This window comes from Scomber japonicus, chromosome 21 (assembly GCF_027409825.1).
Source record: "Scomber japonicus isolate fScoJap1 chromosome 21, fScoJap1.pri, whole genome shotgun sequence".
NCBI classification, from domain to species: Eukaryota; Metazoa; Chordata; class Actinopteri; order Scombriformes; family Scombridae; genus Scomber; species Scomber japonicus.
In genome coordinates, this window is record NC_070598.1 from 2327312 (window position 1) to 2351849 (window position 24538).

Sequence of the window (24538 nt, forward strand, 5' to 3'; positions counted from 1 at the left end):
CTGTCTGAGGCTATTTTTGCAAAGGCGTCTGCTCTGTGAACCAGGTTAAACAAAGCCCAAAACAAAGCCCTGATTTAGTGGAGGAAAAGCTTGGGATGGGCTTTGTATTACCAAATGACACACGATGAATGTCTGTGTTTGCAGTCTAACATAACAACATCAACCTCCTCAGGCAGATACCAACGAGGCTGATGACGCTGCCATTATTGCATATGACAAACTCATCCAGCACACTGTCTGTAATTAGTTTGGCTTTCATCAATTCTCTTCAGTGGAAATCGACTTCATGCACACGTTTGTGGATGTAATGAGGCCTTTAGCATTTGCGCTAATCTTCCTCCAGGAGGAGAAGAACATTTTCCTTGGGTACTTGACTCAAACCGCTGTGCAACTGCAAAGTGATTTGAATGGTCTGTTGGTTGAGCGCACAAAGCCCACTGCTGCACAAGGTCTGATTATATGCTGTCCCCTCATACAGAACATCATGCAGTCACTGAGAACAAGACTGGAAGGCTTGCTTGAGAAGAAGGAATACATATTGGCAGCTCAACTGGGTGGAAGATGATGAGGAACGCCTGCAGTACTGAGCGATGTTGAAAGGAGAAACAAACTGTTAACTCTGATGACTCAGAGGCAAGAAGCCCTGATCAATCCCAGTCCAGTGGTGACATTGACAAAGGAAGACATTGCAGCATCATTTTTCAGATTTAGCCGAAACCCAAAGAATCCCATAAAACTGAAGTAGACACTTATTTGGATGCAGCAATCACGGATAGGCTTGTTGAGTACATGCTGCTGCCCGAAGCTCAAAAAGCTGCTCATAAAGTACAACACTGCACTCCCCTCAAGAGCTCCAGTGGAGAGGCTCTTCAGCACTGGTAGTAAAATATTTACACCCAGGAGAAACCGGCTCGGTGATGCCAACTTTGGGCAGAAACTGTTCTTGAATACCAACAAAAAGATTAGAACTTCTTGTATTGGTGGATTGGACTGGTAGAGTCTTTTGTTGTGACTTTGGCTTTGGTGAAAGCCTCTAAATCTAATACCGAAATATCATGTCAGGGGAAATCTGCTTCTCAAAATGAAGATGTGTTGAAAGCTGTGTATTTGTGTTGAAAGCCAAATGCTGTGTGTGTCTATGAGTTTCATCAAACTGAGTGATTTAATGATTGTTTGCTCAATTTTTACTTAGCTTTTAGTTATTTTTCTTTGGACTTTGGTGCTCTATAATAATAACATCATCCATTTTCCTCCTTTCCTCTTGTCATAGTTACTACAGCTGCTAGAGGGCGCTGTGACTTGAATATAACTGTAGTACGTCCTTTCGCAACAACTGCTACTGTCATTTTTGTTGGGAGGCTAATTCCTGTGACTTCTTCACTTTTAATGTGAAGCAGCAGCAGTATGAAATATGTTAGCATCAGCGGTAACTTAACACTGACGTGGCTATAAGAGACGAAATCATCCTATATAATTTCCTGTGAATCTCTTGTGCATTTTAAAGTAATCTGAATCACTACACCACTAACAATGACGCTACCATATAGAGAGGTAATCACTGAATGTAAAGACACTGAATGGCTGAAGTTTACAGAAAAAGTTGACTGTAAATAATGTCAAAAACTTAATGAAAATGTGAAGGATCATAACTTTAACTGACAGGTGTCTCAGCCAATCACGCTCAGCTTCATTTTCTGGAGGTTTGTTCCCCGCACAACTCTGCCTCCTGTCAATGGAGCTCCAAACAACGGCAGTAAATGGCAACCGCAAACAAAACAATTCTTATCCAGCAAAGACTGACTGAGATCTGTCTGCCTGTCTTCCTCAGTCAGCCTCTGAGCTGCCAGAACGCCTTGCTCGAGGGCACGTCAAAATAATCACTCTGTCCAAGTTCCCAGACCTGACTGTGCGTGTACGTCAGGTCGGGGTTCGTCATCCCGGTCGCAGACGGAGCGACAAGCTTTTAGTGCCACAGGCGGCCGCCGACGAGCCGATAACGCGGACAGTCGGGAATCTGATCCGCTCGTTATCAGCACTCAATCAGCGGATGATGCACTGCGACAAATAACTCGCTGAGTGATCCCATCTGTTTCAGGCGCGTCAAGCTGCTTTCAGGAAAACATCAACTTGCTGTTTAAAGATATGAACAGCTGCATACTGCTCAGATATCTGCTGTGGCAAAATATACACACACTCCTATAAGAATATCAAATTCACTACATGAAAGTAAAGCTCATTGTTGTTTAAGACATTTAATTAACCCTCCTGTTGTCCTCGAGTCAAGGAAGGAAGGGAGGAAGAAGGAAGGAAGGGAGGGAAGGAGGAAGGTAGGAAAGAAGGAAGGGAGGGAGGGAGGAAAAAGGAAGGAAGGTAGGAAAGGAGGAAGGGATGAGGGAAGGAAGGAAGGAAGGAAAGGCGGAAAGGAAAGAAGGAAGGGAGGGAGGGAGGAAGGGGGAAAGGAAGAAGGAAAGAAAGGAGGAAGGAAGGAAGGTAGGAAAGGAGAAAGGAAAGAAGGAACGAAGGAAGGAAATAAGGTAGGAACGAAGGAAGGTAGAAAAGGAGGATAGGAAAGAAGGAAAGGAGGAAGGGGGGAAGGAAGAATGAAAGAAGGAAGGTAGGAAAGGAGGAAAGGAAAGAAGGAAGGGAGGAAGGAAGGGAGGAAGGAAGGACAGAGGAAAGAAGAAATGAAGGAAGGTAGGAGGGAGGGAGGAAAGAAGGAAGGAAGGGAGGAAGGGGGAAAGAAAGAGAGAATGAGGGAGGGAGGAAGGACGGAAGGAAGGAAAGAAGGAAGGAAAGAAGAAAACTTAAAACTAGTGTTTATCTAGCCTATTAATTACTATGAATATGTTAAGAGATTAAAAGAATAAGATGCTTTAAATAAGAGATTCTGACTTTGACAAAGCAGCTGTCAGTGTTAATATAACACTTAGAGAGTTATGCTAATTCTCATTTTAAGCTAGAACTTAATAAGAAGTTATAAAACCTTATTAAGATAATTAAAGCAGCCTGGTAAAAAGAAATATCTTGGCAGACAAAGAACAAGCACATTTTGCCTTGATTTAACATATTTAATTATATTTTAGTTAGTTTTTGTAGTGCATTTAGCAATTAAATATTTAGTATACATGATATCGACGCCTAGTAATAGGAGGAGTAATCAGTAGTTGGTGGAGACCTAACCAGAGCTAAAAGGAGAGTCATGTGACCACAAATAGATGACTGTACATGATGATAATTACAGCTTTAAATTAGATCCTGAAGTTATTAAAGGAACTAAAACACTCAGGCTTCATTTTAGGTTAATGTTTTATCAAATGATGCAGAAGACATTTTATATATTTCTATTACATGCGCTCATCCAGCCACACTGACATGACGTCTCTGCCTGTGATTACATATCCACTTATATGCAAACTTATTATTATTTGCTATGTGAAATGCCTCATGTTGACTTCACTGAAACGTAGTGATTTGATTTATTCATCTTAATTATTGGCGGTCTGCAGGAGTCAATGTTTTGTCTTGACTTTTACTAAATCATAAATTAAGTTTTGGAAAGCAATTATTTGTCTACTGGCGTATACGATACTTTCATACAGTGTAGATAAATGTTTACTTCTCCCTTAATATGAAAACATTTCAATAAAATTGAGATTTGAATGATGAAAACGATGAATTTCAGCAGGTTAAGTACACTTTCTGTTCACCTTCCTACAGTGTGTAATGTAATAAATGTGAATCTGATGTGGATGCTGCAATCTGCTATCATCATCACTCCATTACACACACACACACATACACACACACACACACACACACACACACACACACACACACAGGGGAAGCAGAAGCAGAAGCTTAACATCTGTCAGAGTCAGTAGTTACAGTTACGCAAGGCAGCACGCCTCTAAACACACATACACACATACACAGGCGCACATGTTTAGATGCTCAAAAAAGCTCTTTAACACAGAGACACACACACACACACACACACACACACACACACACACACACACACACACACACACACACACACATCAACCAAAAGAATAGATGGAGCACTTTATGCTCTGGGTCATCTGTGTGCAACAACAAAGCTGACATGACATGGGCCTGTGTGAGGTCTGTGTAGTGGTGACACCAGCGTGCCCTGCAGAAAGCCACTAGCAGAGACACACATCAGCTCATGTTGTTTAAATACATGCAATCGAGAAAAGGAGCCGAAGAGAGACAAGACTACTGGAGGGTTCACCTCACTCTTTATCTGCTTTCCTTTTCACGGCTATACTAAATTTTACTTTACATGACATTCTTATAATTAGGTATTCTTATACGGTCAATGAAGGTGAGATGGAAACAGAATTAACTTGATTATTATAAGGTATATGGTACAATTTACCAGCACACAATGGATTGTGGGATACTGAGTGCTATGTCTTACTTTACTTGACTTAACTTTGCTATGCTATGCGATACCATATTATACTATACTATACTGTACTATACCATCTTACTTTACCTTTTATTCATTGAGAAACTTTAATCAAGAGTTGAGCTGTGTAGTCTAGTATGAAGGCTTCATTAACAGCTACTGGAGAGCAATTCTCACTTTCAGCCACTAGGAGGAGCTCTAAAACCTCAGCTACTTTGACTCGGTAGTAAGTTAGCCTGCTAGCTAGCTAGCTAACTGAAGGGAACATGATGGAGACGAAGCCACACTAAAGTCCAGCGTGGTTTAAAAACTTCCAGTAAGTAAACGATAAATGTTGTCAAGAGTGAAATATGTGGAGCAGAGTTGAGCTATCGTGGTTTCACATCGATAAAATGCTGCTGTCTGCTGTGACGGTTACTAAGGGAGACGGTTACTAAGGGAGACGGACCTGACGCTAATCAGCAAACTAGTACGTCAACGTTTCTAACAGCTAGTTTTGTAACGGCTCCTCGACAGTTTGACAAAAGTCTCAGAAAGAAAACTAACGTTATGTCTCTCATTGCTAACATGATTGTAAAGGATATATGCTCCGCGTTGTTTATGACGGGGAGGAAAAATAATCCACCTGTAAGATTGTTTCTTAATTGATGTGTAAGGCTGACTATCATTTAAATTAATTCAAGTTTGTACGGTGGCCGAGAAAGCTTGTTGTTTGTTATGAATATTGAAAGTTAGTTTTTGTAGCATTATATATTTAGATTTGGGGAATGTCGGCATGCTGTTATACCCATCAATTAGTCGAAAATGGAAATCCCTGTACTGTACCTCACTGCTCTACACTATGCAAACTCCAACTTCTGGACAAGTTTTTAAAATATGCCAATAACATTTCTGAAGTAAACAAACATGAACAGCAGTTTAATTTTAGACTGTACTGATGACTAAACTCTCTCTCTCTCTCTCTCTCTCTCTCTGTCTCTGTCTCTGTCTCTCTCTCTCTCTCTCTGTTTGTGTCCTTGTCTCTTTCCCACAGTCTGCGTGGCCAGGTTTCAGTGCTGTGACATTGACACCACGGTGGGTCTGGGTCAGATCTGGTGGCGACTGAGGAAGACCTGTTTCCAGATCGTAGAGCACAGCTGGTTTGAGTCCTTCATCATCTTCATGATCCTCCTCAGCTCTGGAGCGCTGGTCAGATACACTTCACTTCACTTTACTTCACTTTACTTTACTTTACTTGACTTAGATGTTGCTATGAGTCATATTTTTTTTTTGGAAGTTGGTGAAGATGAAATTATACTATACTATATCATTGCCATTACCTTACTGTAGTTAACCAGCGTTTGGGGCTGTCGGAATGGTCAGTGAACTGTCCTGCAGGTTTCTGATGGTGGAAACTGAGACTAACCCTAACCCTAAAGAAAATGAAGGATGTAGAAGCTATCCATTAGGCATGGGATGATAACCGTGTTCAAGGTATACCGCAATATGAAAAAGCCACAATAACCGAAACCGCCAAATTTTCTGTCATACTGTTCCTAAGGTATGAGCCTTTTTTAGTCTGGTCAAAGACAGGAAGTGCTGGTCAAAGACAGGAAGTGCTGGTTAGAAACCCCTCAGGTGGTGCAGCTGCAGCGTAGAGTATCACGACCCCTCACACTGTCATTACAGATTCAGGTTAAATTAACATGTCTGTCTTTATTTTTCTTCCTTTTAGGAACATTTTAGAGCTGTAATCACAATACTACCATACCGTGAAACTGTGATATTTTTTCTTATGGTATCACACTGCCAGAATCTCATACCGGCCCATGCCTACTGTCCATGCCGGTCAGCTCACTAACGTCCCTCTCTGCTGCCCCCTTTAGGCCTTCGAGGACATCTACATCGAGCAGCGGCCGGTGGTCAAGGTGGTGCTGGAGTACGCAGACAAGATCTTCACCTACATCTTCATTCTGGAGATGTTGCTCAAGTGGCTCGCCTACGGATTCAAGAAGTACTTCACCAACTACTGGTGCTGGCTCGACTTCCTCATCGTCGATGTGAGTCAATGGTTCATTTATCGGAGGTTGATTGGACGTTTATGTGTCAGTCGGTTGATGATTGAGTATTCTCACTGATGACATGTGTGTTTAATGATTATTGCTGCTGATGACTTTGATAAAAAAAGATAATTTGGTGATTGTAGTGTTGATGGATTCATGGTACTTTCACAAGGCTAACATCAGTGTCATCCAAGTTTCTGAAAACGAGTTATTAGTTAACCCTTTATTGGGCAAATAATTATATTTGGTAACTTCTGTAAATATCCCAAAATATCCTTCCTTCCTTCCTTCCTTCCTTCCTTCCTTTCCTTCCTCCCTGCCTTCTTTCTTCCCTTCTCTTTTCCTTTCTCCCTCCCTCGTTCCTTATTTCCTCCTTCCTTCCATCTGTCCTTCCTCCCTCCCTCCTTCTCTCCTCCCTTCCTTCTTTTCTTCCTCCGTCCTTCCTTCCTTTCCTTCCTTCCATCTGTTCTTCCTCCCTCCCTCATTCTGTCCTCCGTTCCTTCTTTCCTTCCTCCATCCCCCTTTCTTCTTCCTTCCTTCCTTCTTTCTTCCCTTCCTCCCTCCCTCCTTCTCTCTTTCTTTCCTCCCCCCTACCTTCCTTCCTTCCTTCTTTCCTTCGTCCCTCCTTCCTTCCCTTCCTACCTTCCTTCCTTCCTTCCTTCTTTCCTCCGTCCTTCCTTCCTTTCCTTCCTCCCTCCTTCCTTCCCTTCCTACCTTCCTTCCTTCCTTCCTTCCTTCCTTCCTTTCAATTAGTGTCCTATAAAGGGTTAAAGTTAGTGGTGAAGGGGAAGTACAAATTACTTTTAAATGTATTAACACACACATAGTGATATTATTTTAGTGTTTCTGTAGCACAGTGTGGGTCAGATTTGATTTATCATTGTACTCATTATTGCTATGATGAAAAATAAATAGTGGAACTGTCAAACTAGTCAGAATATGAACAGTATGTAAAGCAGGGGTGTCAAACATGCGGCCCGTGGGCCAGAACCGGCCCGCGGAGGGGTGCAATCTGGCCCACTTTCCTTCCTGTCTTCTTTTACTTCCTTCAATCTGTCCTTCCTACCTTCCTATTTGCCTTCCTTCCTACCTTCCTATTTGCCTCCCTTCCTTCCTTCCTTCCATCTGTCCTTCCTACCTTCCTTTTATCCTTTCTTTGTTCCTTCCATCTGTCCTTCCTCCCTTTCTTCCTTCTGTCCTTCTTTCCTTCCTTCCTCTCTTTCTTCCTTCCTTTCTTCATTCTGTCCTTCCTTCCATCTGTCCTTCCTATCTTCCTTTTATCCTTTCTTTGTTCCTTCCTTCCATCTGTCCTTCCTCCCTTTCTTCCTTCTGTCCTTCCTTCCATCTGTCCTTCCTCCCTTTCTTCCTTCTGTCCTTCTTTCCTTCCTTCCTCCCTTTCTTCCTTCCTTTCTTCATTCTGTCCTTCCTTCCATCTGTCCTTCCTCCCTTCCTTTTATCCTTTCTTTGTTCCTTCCTTCCATCTGTCCTTCCTCCCTTTCTTCCTTCCTTTCTTCATTCTGTCCTTCCTTCCATCTGTCCTTCCTCCCTTCCTTTTATCCTTTCTTTGTTCCTTCCTTCCTTTCTTCCTTCCATCTGTCCTTCCTCCCTTTCTTCCTTCCTTCCTTCCTTCCTTCCTTCCTTCCTTCCTTCCTTCCTTCCTTCCTTCTTTCCTTCCATCTTTTTAATGATCTGGCCCACATGAGATCAAATTGGTCTGTATGTGGCCCTTGAATGAAAATTAGTTTGACACCTCTGATGTAAAGGGTTAATTTCACATTTATTAGCATTGCATTCATGTTGCCAAATCATATAAAGGAAAATAATAGACAAAGATTTAAAAAAAAAAGGAAACAGTGATAATTATAGAGCAAAGTTGTTTATACAGTATAAGAAGACATTTATCAAGAGTTAACATTAAAGTCAGTTTTATATTTATAGAGCTCATTTAAACAGAGACGGAGATTTCTTCCACCGCTGCAAAATAAATAATAAAGAACAGAGCAGTGACCAGTGATGTCTTCATAATAAGCGATAAGGAAAAGAGACGGCTCGTACAGTAAGACGAGCTTTAAAAAATATCAATGGAGAGGAGAGAAGAAGATGTAATAATGAGCTGCAAACTATTCCACCGTTTAACGCCAACAATGGAAACCACGGCTGAACACTTCGGAGTTTAAACTGTGGCACTTCCTGTCTGGGTGTAATGCTTCCTCTTAGATTACACAAACAGCTCAGACGCTCCATATATATGTAAATTTTTATGCTTGCTGATTCATATTATGTGACAGTATATATGACATGAAAGAGAGAGATGTGTGGCGACTCTCGGCGAGTGTGTGTGTGTGTGTGTGTGTGTGTGTGTGTGTGTGTGTGTGTGTGTGTGTGTGTGCATTACAGTACTTGTCTTGTTGGTCTGAAATTAGCTCCACTGCTTATAATGCCACAGCGTGAACAAAAGGGCAAGAGACACAAAGAGAGAAACAACAAGAGAGAGAGAGAGAGGGGATGAGAGAGAGAGAGAGAGAGAGAGAGAGAGAGGGAGAGAGAAAGAGGGGGAGAAAGTAAAAGCGAGAGAGAGAGAGAGAGAGAAAGTAAAAGAGAGAGAGAGAGGGGGAGAGAGAGGGGGAGAAAGTAAAAGCGAGAGAGAGAGAAAGAGGGAGAGAGAGGGGGAGAAAGTAAAAGCGAGAGAGAGAGAGAGGGAGAAAGTAAAAGAGAGAGAGGGGGGAGAGAGGGAGAGAGAAGGCAAGAGACACAAAGAGAGAGAGACAACAAGAGAGAGAGAGGGAGAGAGAGAAAATAAAAGGGAGAGAGAGAGAGAGAGAGAGGGAGGGAGAGAGAGGGGGGGTAATAAAAGAGAGAGAGCGAGAGGGAGAGGGAGAGAGAGAGAGAGAGAGAGCGAGAGAGAGAGAGAGAGAGAGAGAGAGAGAGAGAGAGAGAGCGAGCAAGCGAGTCCAAACAGCCTCCAGCCAAACAATCAGCAGTGGCTTTTTAACCTCTGCACACACAAACACAGAAGTGTATATTTGCAAGCATGCACTCTCTTTCATTCAGGGCAAGTTTAGACTGACATGACACACACATGCACACACACACACACACACACACACATGCACACACACACACACACACACACTTCAGTCCCATACATATGCATGCACAGAGTAGGAGATTGACACACTCTCCTTTTTTTGTCTCGTTCTCTGGGTGTTTTCCGCCTGGCCGTCTTCATAAATGACACTGTGTGTTGTGACGTTTTTATTTGACTGCAGTGGCCTGAAGAGAGACAAGAGAGACACAAAGAGGGGAGGGGGGGGGGGGGGGGGGGGGGGGGTTGTTAGAGGAGGGGAGGGGGGGTAGTTTGGGAGGAGGATGGGATGGGATGGGAGGGGTGTAGTTGAGTCACAGAGATCTAACTGTGCAGATCTGAGACGAGAAACAGAACAGAGTTTTATTAATAGAGACAGAAAGTGGTGCACTGCATGAATCAGTGTTTGGCCACTAGAAGGCAGAGAGGCTTCAAAACAAGTACACATCACACATCACTGCTCTTATTAGTATATACTATATTATTATTTTACACTTTTAAAAATTAACCCTTAAACAGACAACGTGCACCAGGAGATACAGACTCTTTAACCTTCCTGTTGTCCTCCCGGGTCCTTCCTCTGTCCTTCCTTCCTTCCTTCCTTCCTTCATCTGTCCGTCCTTCCTTCCTTCCTTCCTGAGATCTAAGTTCAGCTGTTAGGGTAAATGTTCCCTCCTTCTGTCCTTTCTTCCTTCCTTCATCTGTCCTTCCTTCCTTCCTCCCTCCTTTCCTTCCTACCTTCCTTCCTTCCTCCCTCCTTCCTTTCCTTCTTCCCTCCTTTCCTTCCTACCTTCCTTCCTTCCTCCCCTCCTTCCTTTCCTTCCTTCTTCCTCCTTTCCTTCCTTCTTCCCTCCTTTCCTTCCTTCTTCCCTCCTTTCCTTCCTACCTTCCTTCCTTCCTCCCTCCTTCCTTCCTTCCTTCCTTCCTCCCTCCTTTCCTTCCTTCTTCCCTCCTTTCCTTCCTACCTTCCTTCCTTCCTCCCTCCTTCCTTTCCTTCTTCCCTCCTTTCCTTCCTTTCCTTCTTCCCTCCTTTCCTTCCTACCTTCCTTCCTTCCTCCCTCCTTCCTTTCCTTCCTTCTTCCTCCCTTCCTCCCCTCCTTCCTTTCCTTCCTTCTTCCCTCCTTTCCTTCCTACCTTCCTTCCTTCCTCCCTCCTTTCCTTCCTTTCCTTCTTCCCTCCTTTCCGTCCTACCTTCCTTCCTTCCTCCCCTCCTTCTTTTCCTTCCTTCTTCCTCCCTTCCTTCCCTTCCTCCCTCCTTTCCTTCCTTCTTCCCTCCTTTCCTTCCTACCTTCATTCCTTCCTCCCTCCTTCCTTTCCTTCCTTCCTCCTCCCTTGCTTCCCTTCCTTCCTCCTTTCCTTCCTTCTTCCGTCCTTTCCTTCCTTCCTTCCTTCTTTCCTTCATTCCTTCCTTACTTGAGGTGCAAATGACATAACTAGTAAGGTCTGTTTAAAGGGTTAGAAAAAACAATAAAAGTGATTAAAAAAAAATTGAAAAACTGAACTTCATCGTAAACCACACAGAAGAAAATAGAGCAAAAAAAAAAGACAAGTAAATAAAAATGAATAAGCAGTAATTATATATATGTTCCAACAACTATGATAGAAACTCCCAGAAATGATACTAGAGCAGCTCCGGCTCGTTCCCATACTGAAGATCTAAATCTCTAATAGATGACTTCTAAGTATATATATTTTTAGAAAGGCTCCAGGAGATACACACTCTTTAACCTTTGTGTTGTCCTCCCGGGTCCTTCCTCTGTCCTTCCTTCCTTCCTACCTTCCTTCATCTGTCCATCCTTCCTTCCTTCCTTCCTTCCTTCCTTCCTCAGATCTAAGTTCAGCTGTTAGGGTAAATGTTCCCTCCTTCTGTCCTTTCTTCCTTCCTTCATCTGTCCTTCCTTCCCTCCTCCCTCCTTTCCTTCCTACCTTCCTTCCTTCCTCCCTCCTTCCTTCCCTTCCTCCCTCCTTTCCTTCCTTCTTCCCTCCTTTCCTTCCTACCTTCCTTCCTTCCTCCCTCCTTCCTTTCCTTCCTTCCTCCTCCCTTGCTTCCCTTCCTTCCTCCTTTCCTTCCTTCTTCTGTCCTTTCCTTCCTTCCTTCTTTCCTTCATTCCTTCCTTACTTGAGGTGCAAATGACATAACTAGTAAGGTCTGTTTAAGGGTTAGAAAAAACAATAAAAGTGATAAAAAAAAAAAATTGAAAAACTGAACTTCATCGTAAACCACACAGAAGAAAATAGAGCAAAAAAAAAGACAAGTAAATAAAAATGAATAAGCAGTAATTATATATATGTTCCAACAACTATGATAGAAACTCCCAGAAATGATACTAGAGCAGCTCCGGCTCGTTCCCATACTGAAGATCTACATCTCTAATAAATGACTTCTAAGTATATATATTTTTAGAAAGGCTCCAGGAGATACAGACTCTTTAACCTTTGTGTTGTCCTCCCGGGTCCTTCCTCTGTCCTTCCTTCCTTCCTACCTTCCTTCATCTGTCCGTCCTTCCTTCCTTCCTTCCTTCATCTGTCCGTCCTTCCTTCCTTCCTTCCTTCCTCAGATCTAAGTTCAGCTGTTAGGGTAAATGTTCCCTCCTTCTGTCCTTTCTTCCTTCCTTCATCTGTCCTTCCTTCCTTCCTCCCTCCTTTCCTTCCTACCTTCCTTCCTTCCTCCCTCCTTCCTTTCCTTCTTCCCTCCTTTCCTTCCTTTCTTCCTCCCTCCTTCCTTCCCTTCCTCCCTCCTTTCCTTCCTTCCCTTCCTCCCTCCTTTCCTTCCTTCTTCCCTCCTTTCCTTCCTACCTTCCTTCCTTCCTCCCCTCCTTCCTTTCCTTCCTTCTTCCTCCCTTGCTTCCCTTCCTTCCTCCTTTCCTTCCTCCCTCCTTTCCTTCCTTCTTCCCTCCTTTCCTTCCTTCTTCCCTCCTTTCCTTCCTACCTTCCTTCCTTCCTCCCTCCTTCCTTCTTCCCTCCTTTCCTTCCTTCCTTCTTTCCTTCATTCCTTCCTTACTTGAGGTGCAAATGACATAACTAGTAAGGTCTGTTTAAGGGTTAGAAAAAACAATAAAAGTGATAAAAAAAAAAACTGAACTTCATCGTAAACCACACAGAAGAAAATAGAGCAAAAAAAAAAAGACAAGTAAATAAAAATGAATAAGCAGTAATTATATATATGTTCCAACAACTATGATAGAAACTCCCAGAAATGATACTAGAGCAGCTCCGGCTCGTTCCCATACTGAAGATCTAAATCTCTAATAAATGACTTCTAAGTATATATATTTTTAGAAAGGCTCCAGGAGATACAGACTCTTTAACCTTTGTGTTGTCCTCCCGGGTCCTTCCTCTGTCCTTCCTTCCTTCCTTCCTTCCTTCATCTGTCCATCCTTCCTTCCTTCCTTCCTTCCTTCCTTCATCTGTCCTTCCTTCCTTCCTTCCTTCCTTCATCTGTCCTTCCTTCCTTCCTTCCTTCCTTCCTTCCTCAGATCTAAGTTCAGCTGTTAGGGTAAATGTTCCCTCCTTCTGTCCTTTCTTCCTTCCTTCATCTGTCCTTCCTTCCTTCCTCCCTCCTTTCCTTCCTACCTTCCTTCCTTCCTCCCTCCTTCCTCCCTTCCTTCCCTTCCTCCCTCCTTTCCTTCCTTCTTCCCTCCTTTCCTTTCTACCTTCCTTCCTTCCTCCATCCTTCCTTTCCTTCTTCCCTCCTTTCCTTCCTATCTTCCTTCCTTCCTCCCTCCTTCCTTTCCTTCCTTCTTCCTCCCTTCCTTCCCTTCCTCCCTCCTTTCCTTCCTTCTTCCCTCCTTTCCTTCCTACCTTCCTTCCTTCCCCCCTCCTTCCTTTCCTTCCTTCTTCCCTCCTTTCCTTCCTACCTTCCTTCCTTCCTCCCTCCTTCCTTTCCTTCCTTCTTCCTCCCTTCCTTCCCTTCCTCCCTCCTTTCCTTCCTTCTTCCGTCCTTTCCTTCCTTCCTTCTTTCCTTCATTCCTTCCTTACTTGAGGTGCAAATGACATAACTAGTAAGGTCTGTTTAAGGGTTAGAAAAAACAATAAAAGTAATTAAAAAAAAATGAAAAACTGAACTTCATCGTAAACCACACAGAAGAAAATAGAGCAAAAAAAAAAAAAAAAGACAAGTAAATAAAAATGAATAAGCAGTAATTATATATATGTTCCAACAACTATGATAGAAACTCCCAGAAATGATACTAGAGCAGCTCTGGCTCGTTCCCATACTGAACATCTACATCTCTAATAAATGACTTCTAAGTATATATATTTTTAGAAAGGCTCCAGGAGATACACACTCTTTAACCTTTGTGTTGTCCTCCCGGGTCCTTCCTCTGTCCTTCCTTCCTTCCTACCTTCCTTCATCTGTCCGTCCTTCCTTCCTTCCTTCCTTCATCTGTCCGTCCTTCCTTCCTTCCTTCCTTCCTCAGATCTAAGTTCAGCTGTTAGGGTAAATGTTCCCTCCTTCTGTCCTTTCTTCCTTCCTTCATCTGTCCTTCCTTCCTTCCTCCCTCCTTTCCTTCCTACCTTCCTTCCTTCCTCCCTCCTTCCTTTCCTTCTTCCCTCCTTTCCTTCCTTTCCTTCTTCCCTCCTTTCCTTCCTACCTTCCTCCCTCCTTCCTTTCCTTCCTTCTTCCTCCCTTCCTTCCTACCTTCCTTCCCTTCCTCCCTCCTTTCCTTCCTACCTTCCTTCCTTCCTCCCTCCTTCCTTTCCTTCCTTCCTCCTCCCTTGCTTCCAACAACTATGATAGAAACTCCCAGAAATGATACTAGAGCAGCTCCGGCTCGTCCCCATACTGAAGATCTAAATCTCTAATAAATGACTTCTAAGTATATATATTTTTAGAAAGGCTCCACAGTAATTTCCTAAAACATCTGGTCACTGTAGTTTCATATGAGAAAGATGTCAGATGGGTAATATTAAGCAGGAAATAATAACCCATAAATTGGGGGAGGGTTATCAAGGCCTTTATTTACCTCATCTGCACAGAGATAGGCTGATATTAGAGAGAGAGAGAGAGACGTCTTTATTCCTAATTTCTCCTCTTTTTTTGATTTTTTTTTTTTTTTTTTTTTTTTTTTTTTGAGATCGTATAATTTTAGTCAGAAGCCTCCTTTGCAATCTGGCCCACTTTCCTTCCTGTCTTCTTTTACTTCCTTTGATCTGTCCTTCCTACCTTCCTATTTGCCTTCCTTCCTTCCATCCATCTGTCCTTCCTACCTTCCTTTTATCCTTTCTTTGTTCCTTCCATCTGTCCTTCCTCCCTTTCTCCCTTCTGTCCTTCCTTCCATCTGTTCTTCCTCCCTTTCTTCCTTCTGTCCTTCTTTCCTTCCTTCCTCCCTTTCTTCCTTCCTTTCTTCATTCTGTCCTTCCTTCCATCTGTCCTTCCTACCTTCCTATTTGCCTTCCTTCCTTCCATCCATCTGTCCTTCCTACCTTCCTATTTGCCTTCCTTCCTTCCATCCATCTGTCCTTCCTACCTTCCTTTTATCCTTTCTTTGTTCCTTCCATCTGTCCTTCCTCCCTTTCTCCCTTCTGTCCTTCCTTCCATCCATCTGTCCTTCCTCCCTTTCTTCCTTCTGTCCTTCTTTCCTTCCTTCCTCCCTTTCTTCCTTCCTTTCTTCATTCTGTCCTTCCTTCCATCTGTCCTTCCTACCTTCCTTTTATCCTTTCTTTGTTCCTTCCATCTGTCCTTCCTCCCTTTCTCCCTTCTGTCCTTCCTTCCATCTGTCCTTCCTCCCTTTCTTCCTTCTGTCCTTCTTTCCTTCCTTCCTCCCTTTCTTCCTTCCTTTCTTCATTCTGTCCTTCCTTCCATCTGTCCTTCCTCCCTTCCTTTTATCCTTTCTTTGTTCCTTCCTTCCTTTCTTCCTTCCATCTGTCCTTCCTCCCTTTCTTCCTTCCTTCCTTCCTTCCTTCCTTCCTTCCTTCCTTCTTTCCCTCCATCTTTTTAATGATCCGGCCCAGATGAGATCAAATTGGTCTGTATGTGGCCCTTGAATGAAAATGAGTTTGACACCTCTGATGTAAAGGGTTAATTTCACATTTATTAGCATTGTATTCATGTTGCCCATAAATTGGGGGGGGGGTTATCAAGGCCTTTATTTACCTCATCTGCACCAGAGATAGGCTGATATTAGAGAGAGAGACGTCTTTATTCCTAATTTCTCCTCTTTTTTTGAATTTTTCTTTTTTTTTTTTTTTTTGAGATCGTATAATTTTAGTAAGAAGCCTCCTTTATTTCTCATCTGCTCCTTTTTTTTTCTTTCACTGTTGTTTGAAGCTCCGTGTTCACCTGCTGTCATATTTCCACAGCTTTCATGTCATGTTTTAACAGATGTAGAGTCAGATAAGGGTCAGATTTAACTCTAATGAACCCTAATCTGTTTTACTTTGACTTTTTTTAAATCACAATCTTTTAATCCTCACATACTTCTCATATTCTGTCTCCTCATGTCTAGTTTTTTACTTATAAACACTTCATCAGGTGTTAATACATGTTCGATTAATCCTTAATGAAGCTTAAAAAGTTTGTTCTTTTAGGTTTTATAGACAGATAGATAGATAGATAGATAGATAGATAGATAGATAGGTAGGTAGGTAGGTAGGTAGGTAGGTAGATAGGTAGGTAGGTAGGTAGATAGGTAGGTAGGTAGGTAGATAGGTAGGTAGGTAGGTAGATAGGTAGGTAGGTAGGTAGATAGGTAGGTAGGTAGGTAGATAGGTAGGTAGGTAGATAGGTAGGTAGGTAGGTAGATAGGTAGGTAGGTAGGTAGGTAGGTAGGTAGATAGGTAGGTAGGTAGGTAGATAGGTAGGTAGGTAGGTAGATAGGTAGATAGCTAGGTAGGTAGATAGGTAGGTAGGTAGGTAGGTAGATAGGTAGGTAGGTAGGTAGGTAGGTAGATAGCTAGGTAGGTAGGTAGATAGGTAGGTAGGTAGGTAGATAGGTAGGTAGGTAGGTAGGTAGATAGATAGGTAGGTAGGTAGGTAGATAGGTAGGTAGGTAGGTAGATAGGTAGGTAGGTAGGTAGATAGGTAGGTAGGTAGGTAGATAGGTAGGTAGGTAGGTAGATAGGTAGGTAGGTAGATAGGTAGGTAGGTAGGTAGATAGGTAGGTAGGTAGGTAGGTAGGTAGGTAGATAGGTAGGTAGGTAGGTAGATAGGTAGGTAGGTAGGTAGATAGGTAGATAGCTAGGTAGGTAGATAGGTAGGTAGGTAGGTAGGTAGATAGGTAGGTAGGTAGGTAGGTAGGTAGATAGCTAGGTAGGTAGGTAGATAGGTAGGTAGGTAGGTAGATAGGTAGATAGCTAGGTAGGTAGATAGGTAGGTAGGTAGGTAGGTAGATAGGTAGGTAGATAGGTAGGTAGGTAGATAGGTAGGTAGGTAGGTAGATAGGTAGGTAGGTAGATAGGTAGGTAGGTAGATAGGTAGGTAGGTAGGTAGATAGGTAGGTAGGTAGGTAGGTAGGTAGGTAGATAGGTAGGTAGGTAGGTAGATAGGTAGGTAGGTAGGTAGGTAGGTAGATAGCTAGGTAGGTAGATAGGTAGGTAGGTAGGTAGGTAGATAGCTAGGTAGGTAGGTAGGTAGGTAGATAGATAGATGTATAATATAATAATATATAATAATTAAATTAAAATTGCATTTCTGGTGCAAACATAAAAGCATAGAACATAATTAATAATATATATTGCACATAATAAAATAAAGTAAAATAAAGTGTTTAAATGAAAGGTAATAAATGTGAAAAATGAATTTATGAATAAATAAGGGTCAGATTTATCTCTATGTATAAAAATATGCACAAAAATAAAGAAAAAGTTTAACCCTCCTGTTGTCCTCGAGTCAAGGAAGGAAGGAAGGGAGGGAGGAAGAAGGGAGGAAAGGAGGGAGTAAGGGAGGAAGGAGGGAACCGGGAAGGACCGAGGAAAGAAGGAAGGGAGGAAGAAAGAAGGATAGAAGGGAGGAAGGAAGGGTGGAAGGGAAGAAGGAAGGACAGAGGAAAGAAGGAAGGGAGGAAGGGAGGAAGGTAGGGGGGAGGAAAGAAAGAGAGAAGGAGGGAAGGAAAGAAGGAGGGAGGGAGGAAGGACAGAAGGAAGGGAGGAAAGAAGGAACAGTCAAAACAGACGGGGTCAATTTGACCCGGGAGGACGACAGGAAGGTTAAATATTTTTGCATATTTTGGGTCACTTTGGGAAAAACTCACAAAATCTGTCTGTTTTTTTTATTTTTTATTTCTGTCAAATGTTAAAACTAAATATGAAGGATTAATATGAAACATCTGCAGGAAGTGTAGAAGCTTAACAACGAACACAAGAGCAGAAAGTAGAAGCTTTATTTTAAATATTATTCATATTAAAATCCTCTCAGCCGGAGAAGGAGGGAGGAATGTAGGGGGGAGGAAAGAAAGAGAGAAGGAGGGAGGAAGGAGGGAAGGAAAGAAGGAGAAAATCCTCTCAGCCGGCTCCTCTGTGTGATGTTCAGTGACTCTCTAACACACTCTGGTGTCCTCGAGTCAAGGAAGGAAGGAAGGAAAGGAGGGAGGGAGGAAGAAGGGAGGAAGGGAGGGAGGGAGGAAGGAAGTAGGGAAGGAAGGGAGGAATGAAAGGAGGGAAGGAAGGATGGAAGGGAGGAAGAAGGAAGGACAGAGGAAAGAAGGAAGGGAGGAAGGAGGGAAGGAAAGAAGGACGGAGGAAAGAAGGAAGGGAGGGAGGGGGAAGGAAGGATGGAAGGAAAGAAGAAGGAAGGACAGAGGAAAGAAGGAAGGGAGGAATGTAGGGGGGAGGAAAGAAAGAGAGAAGGAGGGAGGAAGGAGGGAAGGAAAGAAGGAGAAAATCCTCTGAGCCGGCTCCTCTGTGTGATGTTCAGTGACTCTCTAACACACTCTGTTGTCCTCGAGTCAAGGAAGGAAGGAAGGAAAGGAGGGAGGGAGGAAGAAGGGAGGGAGGGAGGAAGGAAGTAGGGAAGGAAGGGAGGAATGAAAGGAGTGAAGGAAGGATGGAAGGGAGGAAGAAGGAAGGACAGGGGAAAGAAGGAAGGAGGGAAGGAAAGAAGGACGGAGGAAAGAAGGAAGGGAGGGAGGGGGAAGGAAGGATGGAAGGAAAGAAGAAGGAAGGACAGAGGAAAGAAGGAAGGGAGGAATGTAGGGAAGGAAAGAAGGACGGAGGAAAGAAGGAAGGGAGGGAGGGGGAAGGAAGGATGGAAGGAAAGAAGAAGGAAGGACAGAGGAAAGAAGGAAGGGAGGAATGTAGGGGGGAGGAAAGAAAGAGAGAAGGAGGGAGGAAGGAGGGAAGGAAAGAAGGAGAAAATCCTCTCAGCCGGCTCCTCTGTGTGATGTTCAGTGACTCTCTAACACACTCTGTTGTCCTCGAGTCAAGGAAGGAAGGAAGGAAAGGAGGGAGGGAGGAAGAAGGGAGGAAGGGAGGGAGGGAGGAAGGAAGTAGGGAAGGAAGGGAGGAATGAAAGGAGGGAAGGAAGGATGGAAGGGAGGAAGAAGGAAGGAGGGAAGGAAAGAAGGACGGAGGAAAGAAGGAAGGGAGGGAGGGGGAAGGAAGGATGGAAGGAAAGAAGAAGGAAGGACAGAGGAAAGAAGGAAGGGAGGAATGTAGGGGGGAGGAAAGAAAGAGAGAAGGAGGGAGGAAGGAGGGAAGGAAAGAAGGAGAAAATCCTCTCAGCCGGCTCCTCTGTGTGATGTTCAGTGACTCTCTAACACACTCTGTAGATCTCAGTGTTGGGTCAGCTGGCTGAGGTCATCTCTATGGACAGCATCACCACCATGCGGGTGCTGAGGACGTTCAGAGCTCTGCGGCCGCTGCGAGCCGCGTCCCGCTTCGCTGGTATCAGGGTAAGAAGCACCAGCGGCTGACCTCAGACCTGCTGCCGAGCTTAGCTGTGGCTTTAGACGGGTTTTTTAGAGCTGCTGTGATTTCGGTGCTTGATTTGGGGTTTCTGTCATTCTGGCTTTCAGAGGTGATACATCAGACTGTTGAGGATACTATTATTATATTTTCTTTGTTTATCATCCTGACAAACTCAAAAATTTGGCTCTTGAACAAAAAGACGCATTCCTTCACCATGAAATGATCCCTTAGCAAAAAGTAGTATACTCAAAGTTCATTTTATTAAGTATGCTTGAGTGTAAGTATAAGTACAGCAAGTATACTACGGACTATGGACTGGTAGTGTACTAGAAAGTTTAATAATTTAATACCTCTTGGGACTAAATTGTAACATTTTTAAGTTGAAGGAAGACAAACAGGAAGGAAAGAAGGACGAGAGGGAAGAGAAGACAAGAAGGAAGAAAGGAAGGAAGGAATGAAGATAAACAGGAAAGTTGGAAGGAAGGAAGGAAGGAAGGAAGTAGAGATGGAAGGAAGGAAGGAAGACAAACAGGAAAGATGGAAGGAAGGAAGGACGAGAGGGAAGAGAAGACAGGAAGGAAGTATATTATATAGTATATAAAAAGTAGACTTCAAGTATACTTTAGTATACGAAGGTAGGAGGGAGGGAGGAAGGAAGGAAAGAAGGAAGGACGGAGGAAAGAAGTAAGGAAGGAAACAAGGTAGGAGGGAGGGAGGAAAGAGAGAAGAAGAAAGAGGAAGGTAGGGGGGAGGAAGGACAGAAGGAAGGAAGAAAGGGGGATGGAGGAAGGAAAGAAGGAAGGGAGGAAAGAGAGAAGAAGGTAAGAAAGAGAGAAGGAGAGAGGAAGAACAGATGGAAGGAAGGAAGGAAGGAAAGAAGGAAGGGAGGAAGGAAGGACAGAGGAAAGAAGTAAAGAAGGAAACAAGGTAGGAGGGAGGGAGGAAAGAGAGAAGAAGAAAGAGGAAGGTAGGGGGGAGGAAGGACAGAAGGAAGGAAGAAAGGGGGATGGAGGAAGGAAAGAAGGAAGGGAGGAAAGAGAGAAGAAGGTAAGAAAGAGAGAAGGAGAGAGGAAGAACAGATGGAAGGAAGGAAGGAAGGAAGGAAGGAAGGAAGGGAGGAAGGAAGGACAGAGGAAAGAAGTAAGGAAGGAAACAAGGTAGGAGGGAGGGAGGAAAGAGAGAAGAAGAAAGAGGAAGGTAGGGGGGAGGAAGGACAGAAAGAAGGAAGAAAGGGGGATGGAGGAAGGAAAGAAGGAAGGGAGGAAAGAGAGAAGAAGGTAAGAAAGAGAGAAGGAGAGAGGAAGAACAGATAGAAGGAAGGAAGGAATGAAGGAAGGACGGAGGAAAGAAGTAAGGAAGGCAACAAGGTAGGAGGGAGGGAGGAAAGAAGGTAGGAGGGAGGGAGGAAGGAAGGAAAGAAGGAAGGGAGGAAGGAAGGACAGAGGAAAGAAGTAAGGAAGGAAACAAGGTAGGAGGGAGGGAGGAAAGAGAGAAGAAGAAAGAGGAAGGTAGGGGGGAGGAAGGACAGAAGGAAGGAAGAAAGGGGGATGGAGGAAGGAAAGAAGGAAGGGAGGAAAGAGAGAAGAAGGTAAGAAAGAGAGAAGGAGAGATGAAGAACAGATGGAAGGAAGGAAGGAAGGAAGGGAGGAAGGAAGGACAAAGGAAAGAAGTAAGGAAGGAAACAAGGTAGGAGGGAGGGAGGAAAGAGAGAAGAAGAAAGAGGAAGGTAGGGGGGAGGAAGGACAGAAGGAAGGAAGAAAGGGGGATGGAGGAAGGAAAGAAGGAAGGGAGGAAAGAGAGAAGAAGGTAAGAAAGAGAGAAGGAGAGAGGAAGAACAGATGGAAGGAAGGAAAGAAGTAAGGAAGGAAACAAGGTAGGAGGGAGGGAGGAAGGATGGAAAGAAGGAAGGGAGGAAGGAAGGACGGAGGAAAGAAGTAAGGAAGGAAACAAGGTAGGAGGGAGGGAGGAAAGAGAGAAGAAGAAAGAGGAAGGTAGGGGGGAGGAAGGACAGAAGGAAGGAAGAAAGGGGGATGGAGGATGGAAAGAGAGAAGGAGAGAGGAAGAACAGATGGAAGGAAGAAAGGAAGGAAGGAAGGAAAGAAGGAAGGAAGCAAGGAAGGGTGGAAGGAGGGAAGGAAGGAAAGAAGGAAGGGAGGAATGAAAGGAAGGAAGGGTGGAAGGAGGGAAGGAAGGAAGGACAGAGGAAAGAAGTAAGGAAGGAAACAAGGTAGGAGGGAGGGAGGAAAGAGAGAAGAAGAAAGAGGAAGGTAGGGGGGAGGAAGGACAGAAGGAAGGAAGAAAAGGGGGATGGAGGAAAGAGAGAAGGAGAGAGGAAGAACAGATGGAAGGAAGAAAGGAAGGAAGGAAGGAAAGAAAGAAGGAAGGAAGGAACAGTCAAAACAGTCGGGTCAATTTGACCCGGGAGGAAGACAGGAAGGAAGGAACACACTTCTTTCTAAATTAAAAACCAAGCAGTCTGTTTTATTAACTCTAAAGCTCTCATGGCAGAAAACTCCCAAACACTTCTACTGCAGACTAATCACTTCTGATACTTTTTACTTTCCACAGTTTCAGTCGGACATCGAAGACAAACTCAACATCACATTTCATCTCCAGGATTAAAATAACATCGTGGTTTTCTCCTCCGCAGCTTCACCTGAGAAACACTTCAGCGGCGTTCAGACGGGGTTTTTATTTCACAGGTCATTGCTAAAGTTCATCTCTTTCTCTCGCTGCTGAAACGTGACTAATCCTGCTTTATTCAGTCAGCTGATGATTGACGGGATGAAGCTCCGTCTCTCCTCACTGCTGCTCCAGGATCAGCTGCTCTCTCGCTCTCTCCTCGTCTCTCATTAGACGTAGAAGTTAACTGTCCTGCTTCTCTCTTCTCTTTCTCTCTTTCTGTCTTTCTCACTCTCTTCATCTTTCCGTCTGTCTCTGAATACCTGTCTTCTACCTTTCTCCATCCTTTCCTCCTCCTCCTCTCTCTCTCTCTCTCTCTCTCTCTCTCTCTCTCTCCTCCAGGTGTCTTTGGTCAGTTTGGTTGCCAACACGTTGGGTTATTCAGACTTTGCAGCCATCAAATCGCTGCGGACGCTGCGGGCCCTGCGTCCCCTCAGAGCCCTCTCCAGATTTGAAGGCATGAGGGTAAGAGAGTCAGTATTAAAACCAACAAGACGAGACGAGAGGAGCGCTTGGTTTATACCCCATCATCATTATCCTTCAAAAGATTAAATACACAACAATGCAAAACAACTTATTTTTGCACACGTGAGATGTAAAGTCCGTGTGAAGTAAGAATAAATATGTGTTCTGAGTTTGACATACCACAGAAAAGTGTGTTGTTAACCACCCTGCCAAATTTGAATGATTAAAAAAATCGCCAAATATATGAAATTAGGCTTCAAAGTTGTGTAAAAATCAGCCTCTTTCTCTGCTCCCAAACGCTGAAGCCCCGCCCCCTACCAAGTGTCACCTGTCAATCAAAGTCACCACCTCTACCAGAAACATGGACGCTAACGTCTGAGAGCTTTCTGCTGCTAACTCAGCGGCTAACTCAACTGCTAACTCTGCTGCTAACTCAACTGCTAGCTCGGCGGCTAACTCAGCTAACTGGCTAACTGTAGACTGTAGTAGTAGTAGTGTGTGCTGAATGTATTTCTACCTCTACAGCAGCAGGGGCGGGTTTATGCTAATCCTAGCTCCACAATTCAAATCTAAATGGTTGAAATGCTTTTTTCACCTTTTTTAGAAATACATTTATGACCTATTTAATGTGTTTAGAAGAAAAGATTTAATTTTTAGATTAATAACTAAAGCAGATTGTCACATGATATAATGAATAAAATGTTGTACTATAATATAAATCAAGCGCTCCTCTCTGTCTGTGTCCTCAGTGTTTGTTCCTCTAACGTTTCTCCTCCCGTTTTTTATCCTCACATCCTGTCAGTGTTATTATCACATCCTTTAATTCCTCCTCAGAGTTTTTCTTTTTCTTTTTCAGAAAGAGAAAAAAAAAAAAGTTTTAACGTTGTACTGTGAGAATCTGTGTGTCAGTATTTTAAACTCTGCATGTCTTTAAATGTCTGGTGCTGTTTTGTGTTTTCTTGTTGTTATCAGTATTACAGAGTCAGAGTCAGTGTTTCCTGCAAACTGTCAAAATAAAAGTCTGTAATGTTTCCAGATTCAGTCTCATTAAATCAACAACGTGAAATTTTAAGAAAACTACAGAAAATAAAATGTAATGAAAAAATAGTGAAATCTAGAAAACTTATTTTATTTGACCTGTGGAAACTAAAGCAACATTTCTGGACACGTGATACCTTAAAGCAGGGGTGTCAAATATGCGGCCCGTTCAGGGGAGCAATCTGGCCCAGTTTCTTGTCCTTTCTTCCTTCTGTCCTTCCTACCTTTCTTCCTTCTGTCCTTCCTTCCTACCTTTCTTCCTTCTGTCCTTCCTCCCTTTCTTCCTTCTGTCCTTCCTACCTTCCTTCCTTCTGTCCTTCCTACCTTTCTTCCTTCTGTCCTTCCTCCCTTTCTTCCTTCTGTCCTTCCTTCCTTACTTTTTTCCTTTCTTTGTTCCTTCCTTCCTTCCTTCTGTCCTTCCTTCCTTCCTTCCTTCCGTCTGTCTTTCCTACCTTTCTTCACTTATTCCTTTTGCCTGTATTTCCTTCCTTCCTTCCCTTCTTATTTCCTTCCTTTCTTCCTTCCTCCCTTCTGTCCTTCCTTCCTCCCTTCTGCCCTTCCTTCCTTCCATATGTCCTTCCTTCCTTCACTGTATGTCTTTCCTACCTTCCTTCCCTTCTTATTTCCTTCTTTTCTTCCTTCTTTCCCTCCATCTTTTTAATGATCCGGCCCACATGACATCAAATTGGTCTGTATGTGGCCCTTTAATGAAAATAAGTTTGACACCTCTGCTTTAAAGTTTTTTTTTATATCCTGATGCTTTTTCTTTCTTTCTTTTTTAATCTTGATATAAAAAATCAAACCTGCTTCAGTTATTTAGAGAATAAAATATGGGAATAAAAGACATTCCCTGCATGCTTTTGTTCAGATTCAACCATTCTTTCTTTTTGTCATCAAACTTGAAAACTTGAGTTAATTAAAAGGTTAAAGTTCAGACGGAGGTTT

At 43.4% G+C, this 24538-nt stretch overlaps 1 protein-coding gene across 1 annotated transcript in view; it reads left to right on the forward strand.

Annotated features, from left to right (window-relative positions):
• LOC128382780 (sodium channel protein type 5 subunit alpha-like) overlaps positions 1–24538 on the forward strand; it is a 72716-nt gene that overhangs the window by 29230 nt on the left and 18948 nt on the right. Inside the window, exons 5-7 of the mRNA XM_053342788.1 lie at positions 5469–5623; positions 6301–6474; positions 22433–22555. Of these exons, the coding sequence (XP_053198763.1) occupies positions 5469–5623; positions 6301–6474; positions 22433–22555 (452 nt within the window). The remainder of the gene's footprint in view (positions 1–5468; positions 5624–6300; positions 6475–22432; positions 22556–24538) is intronic.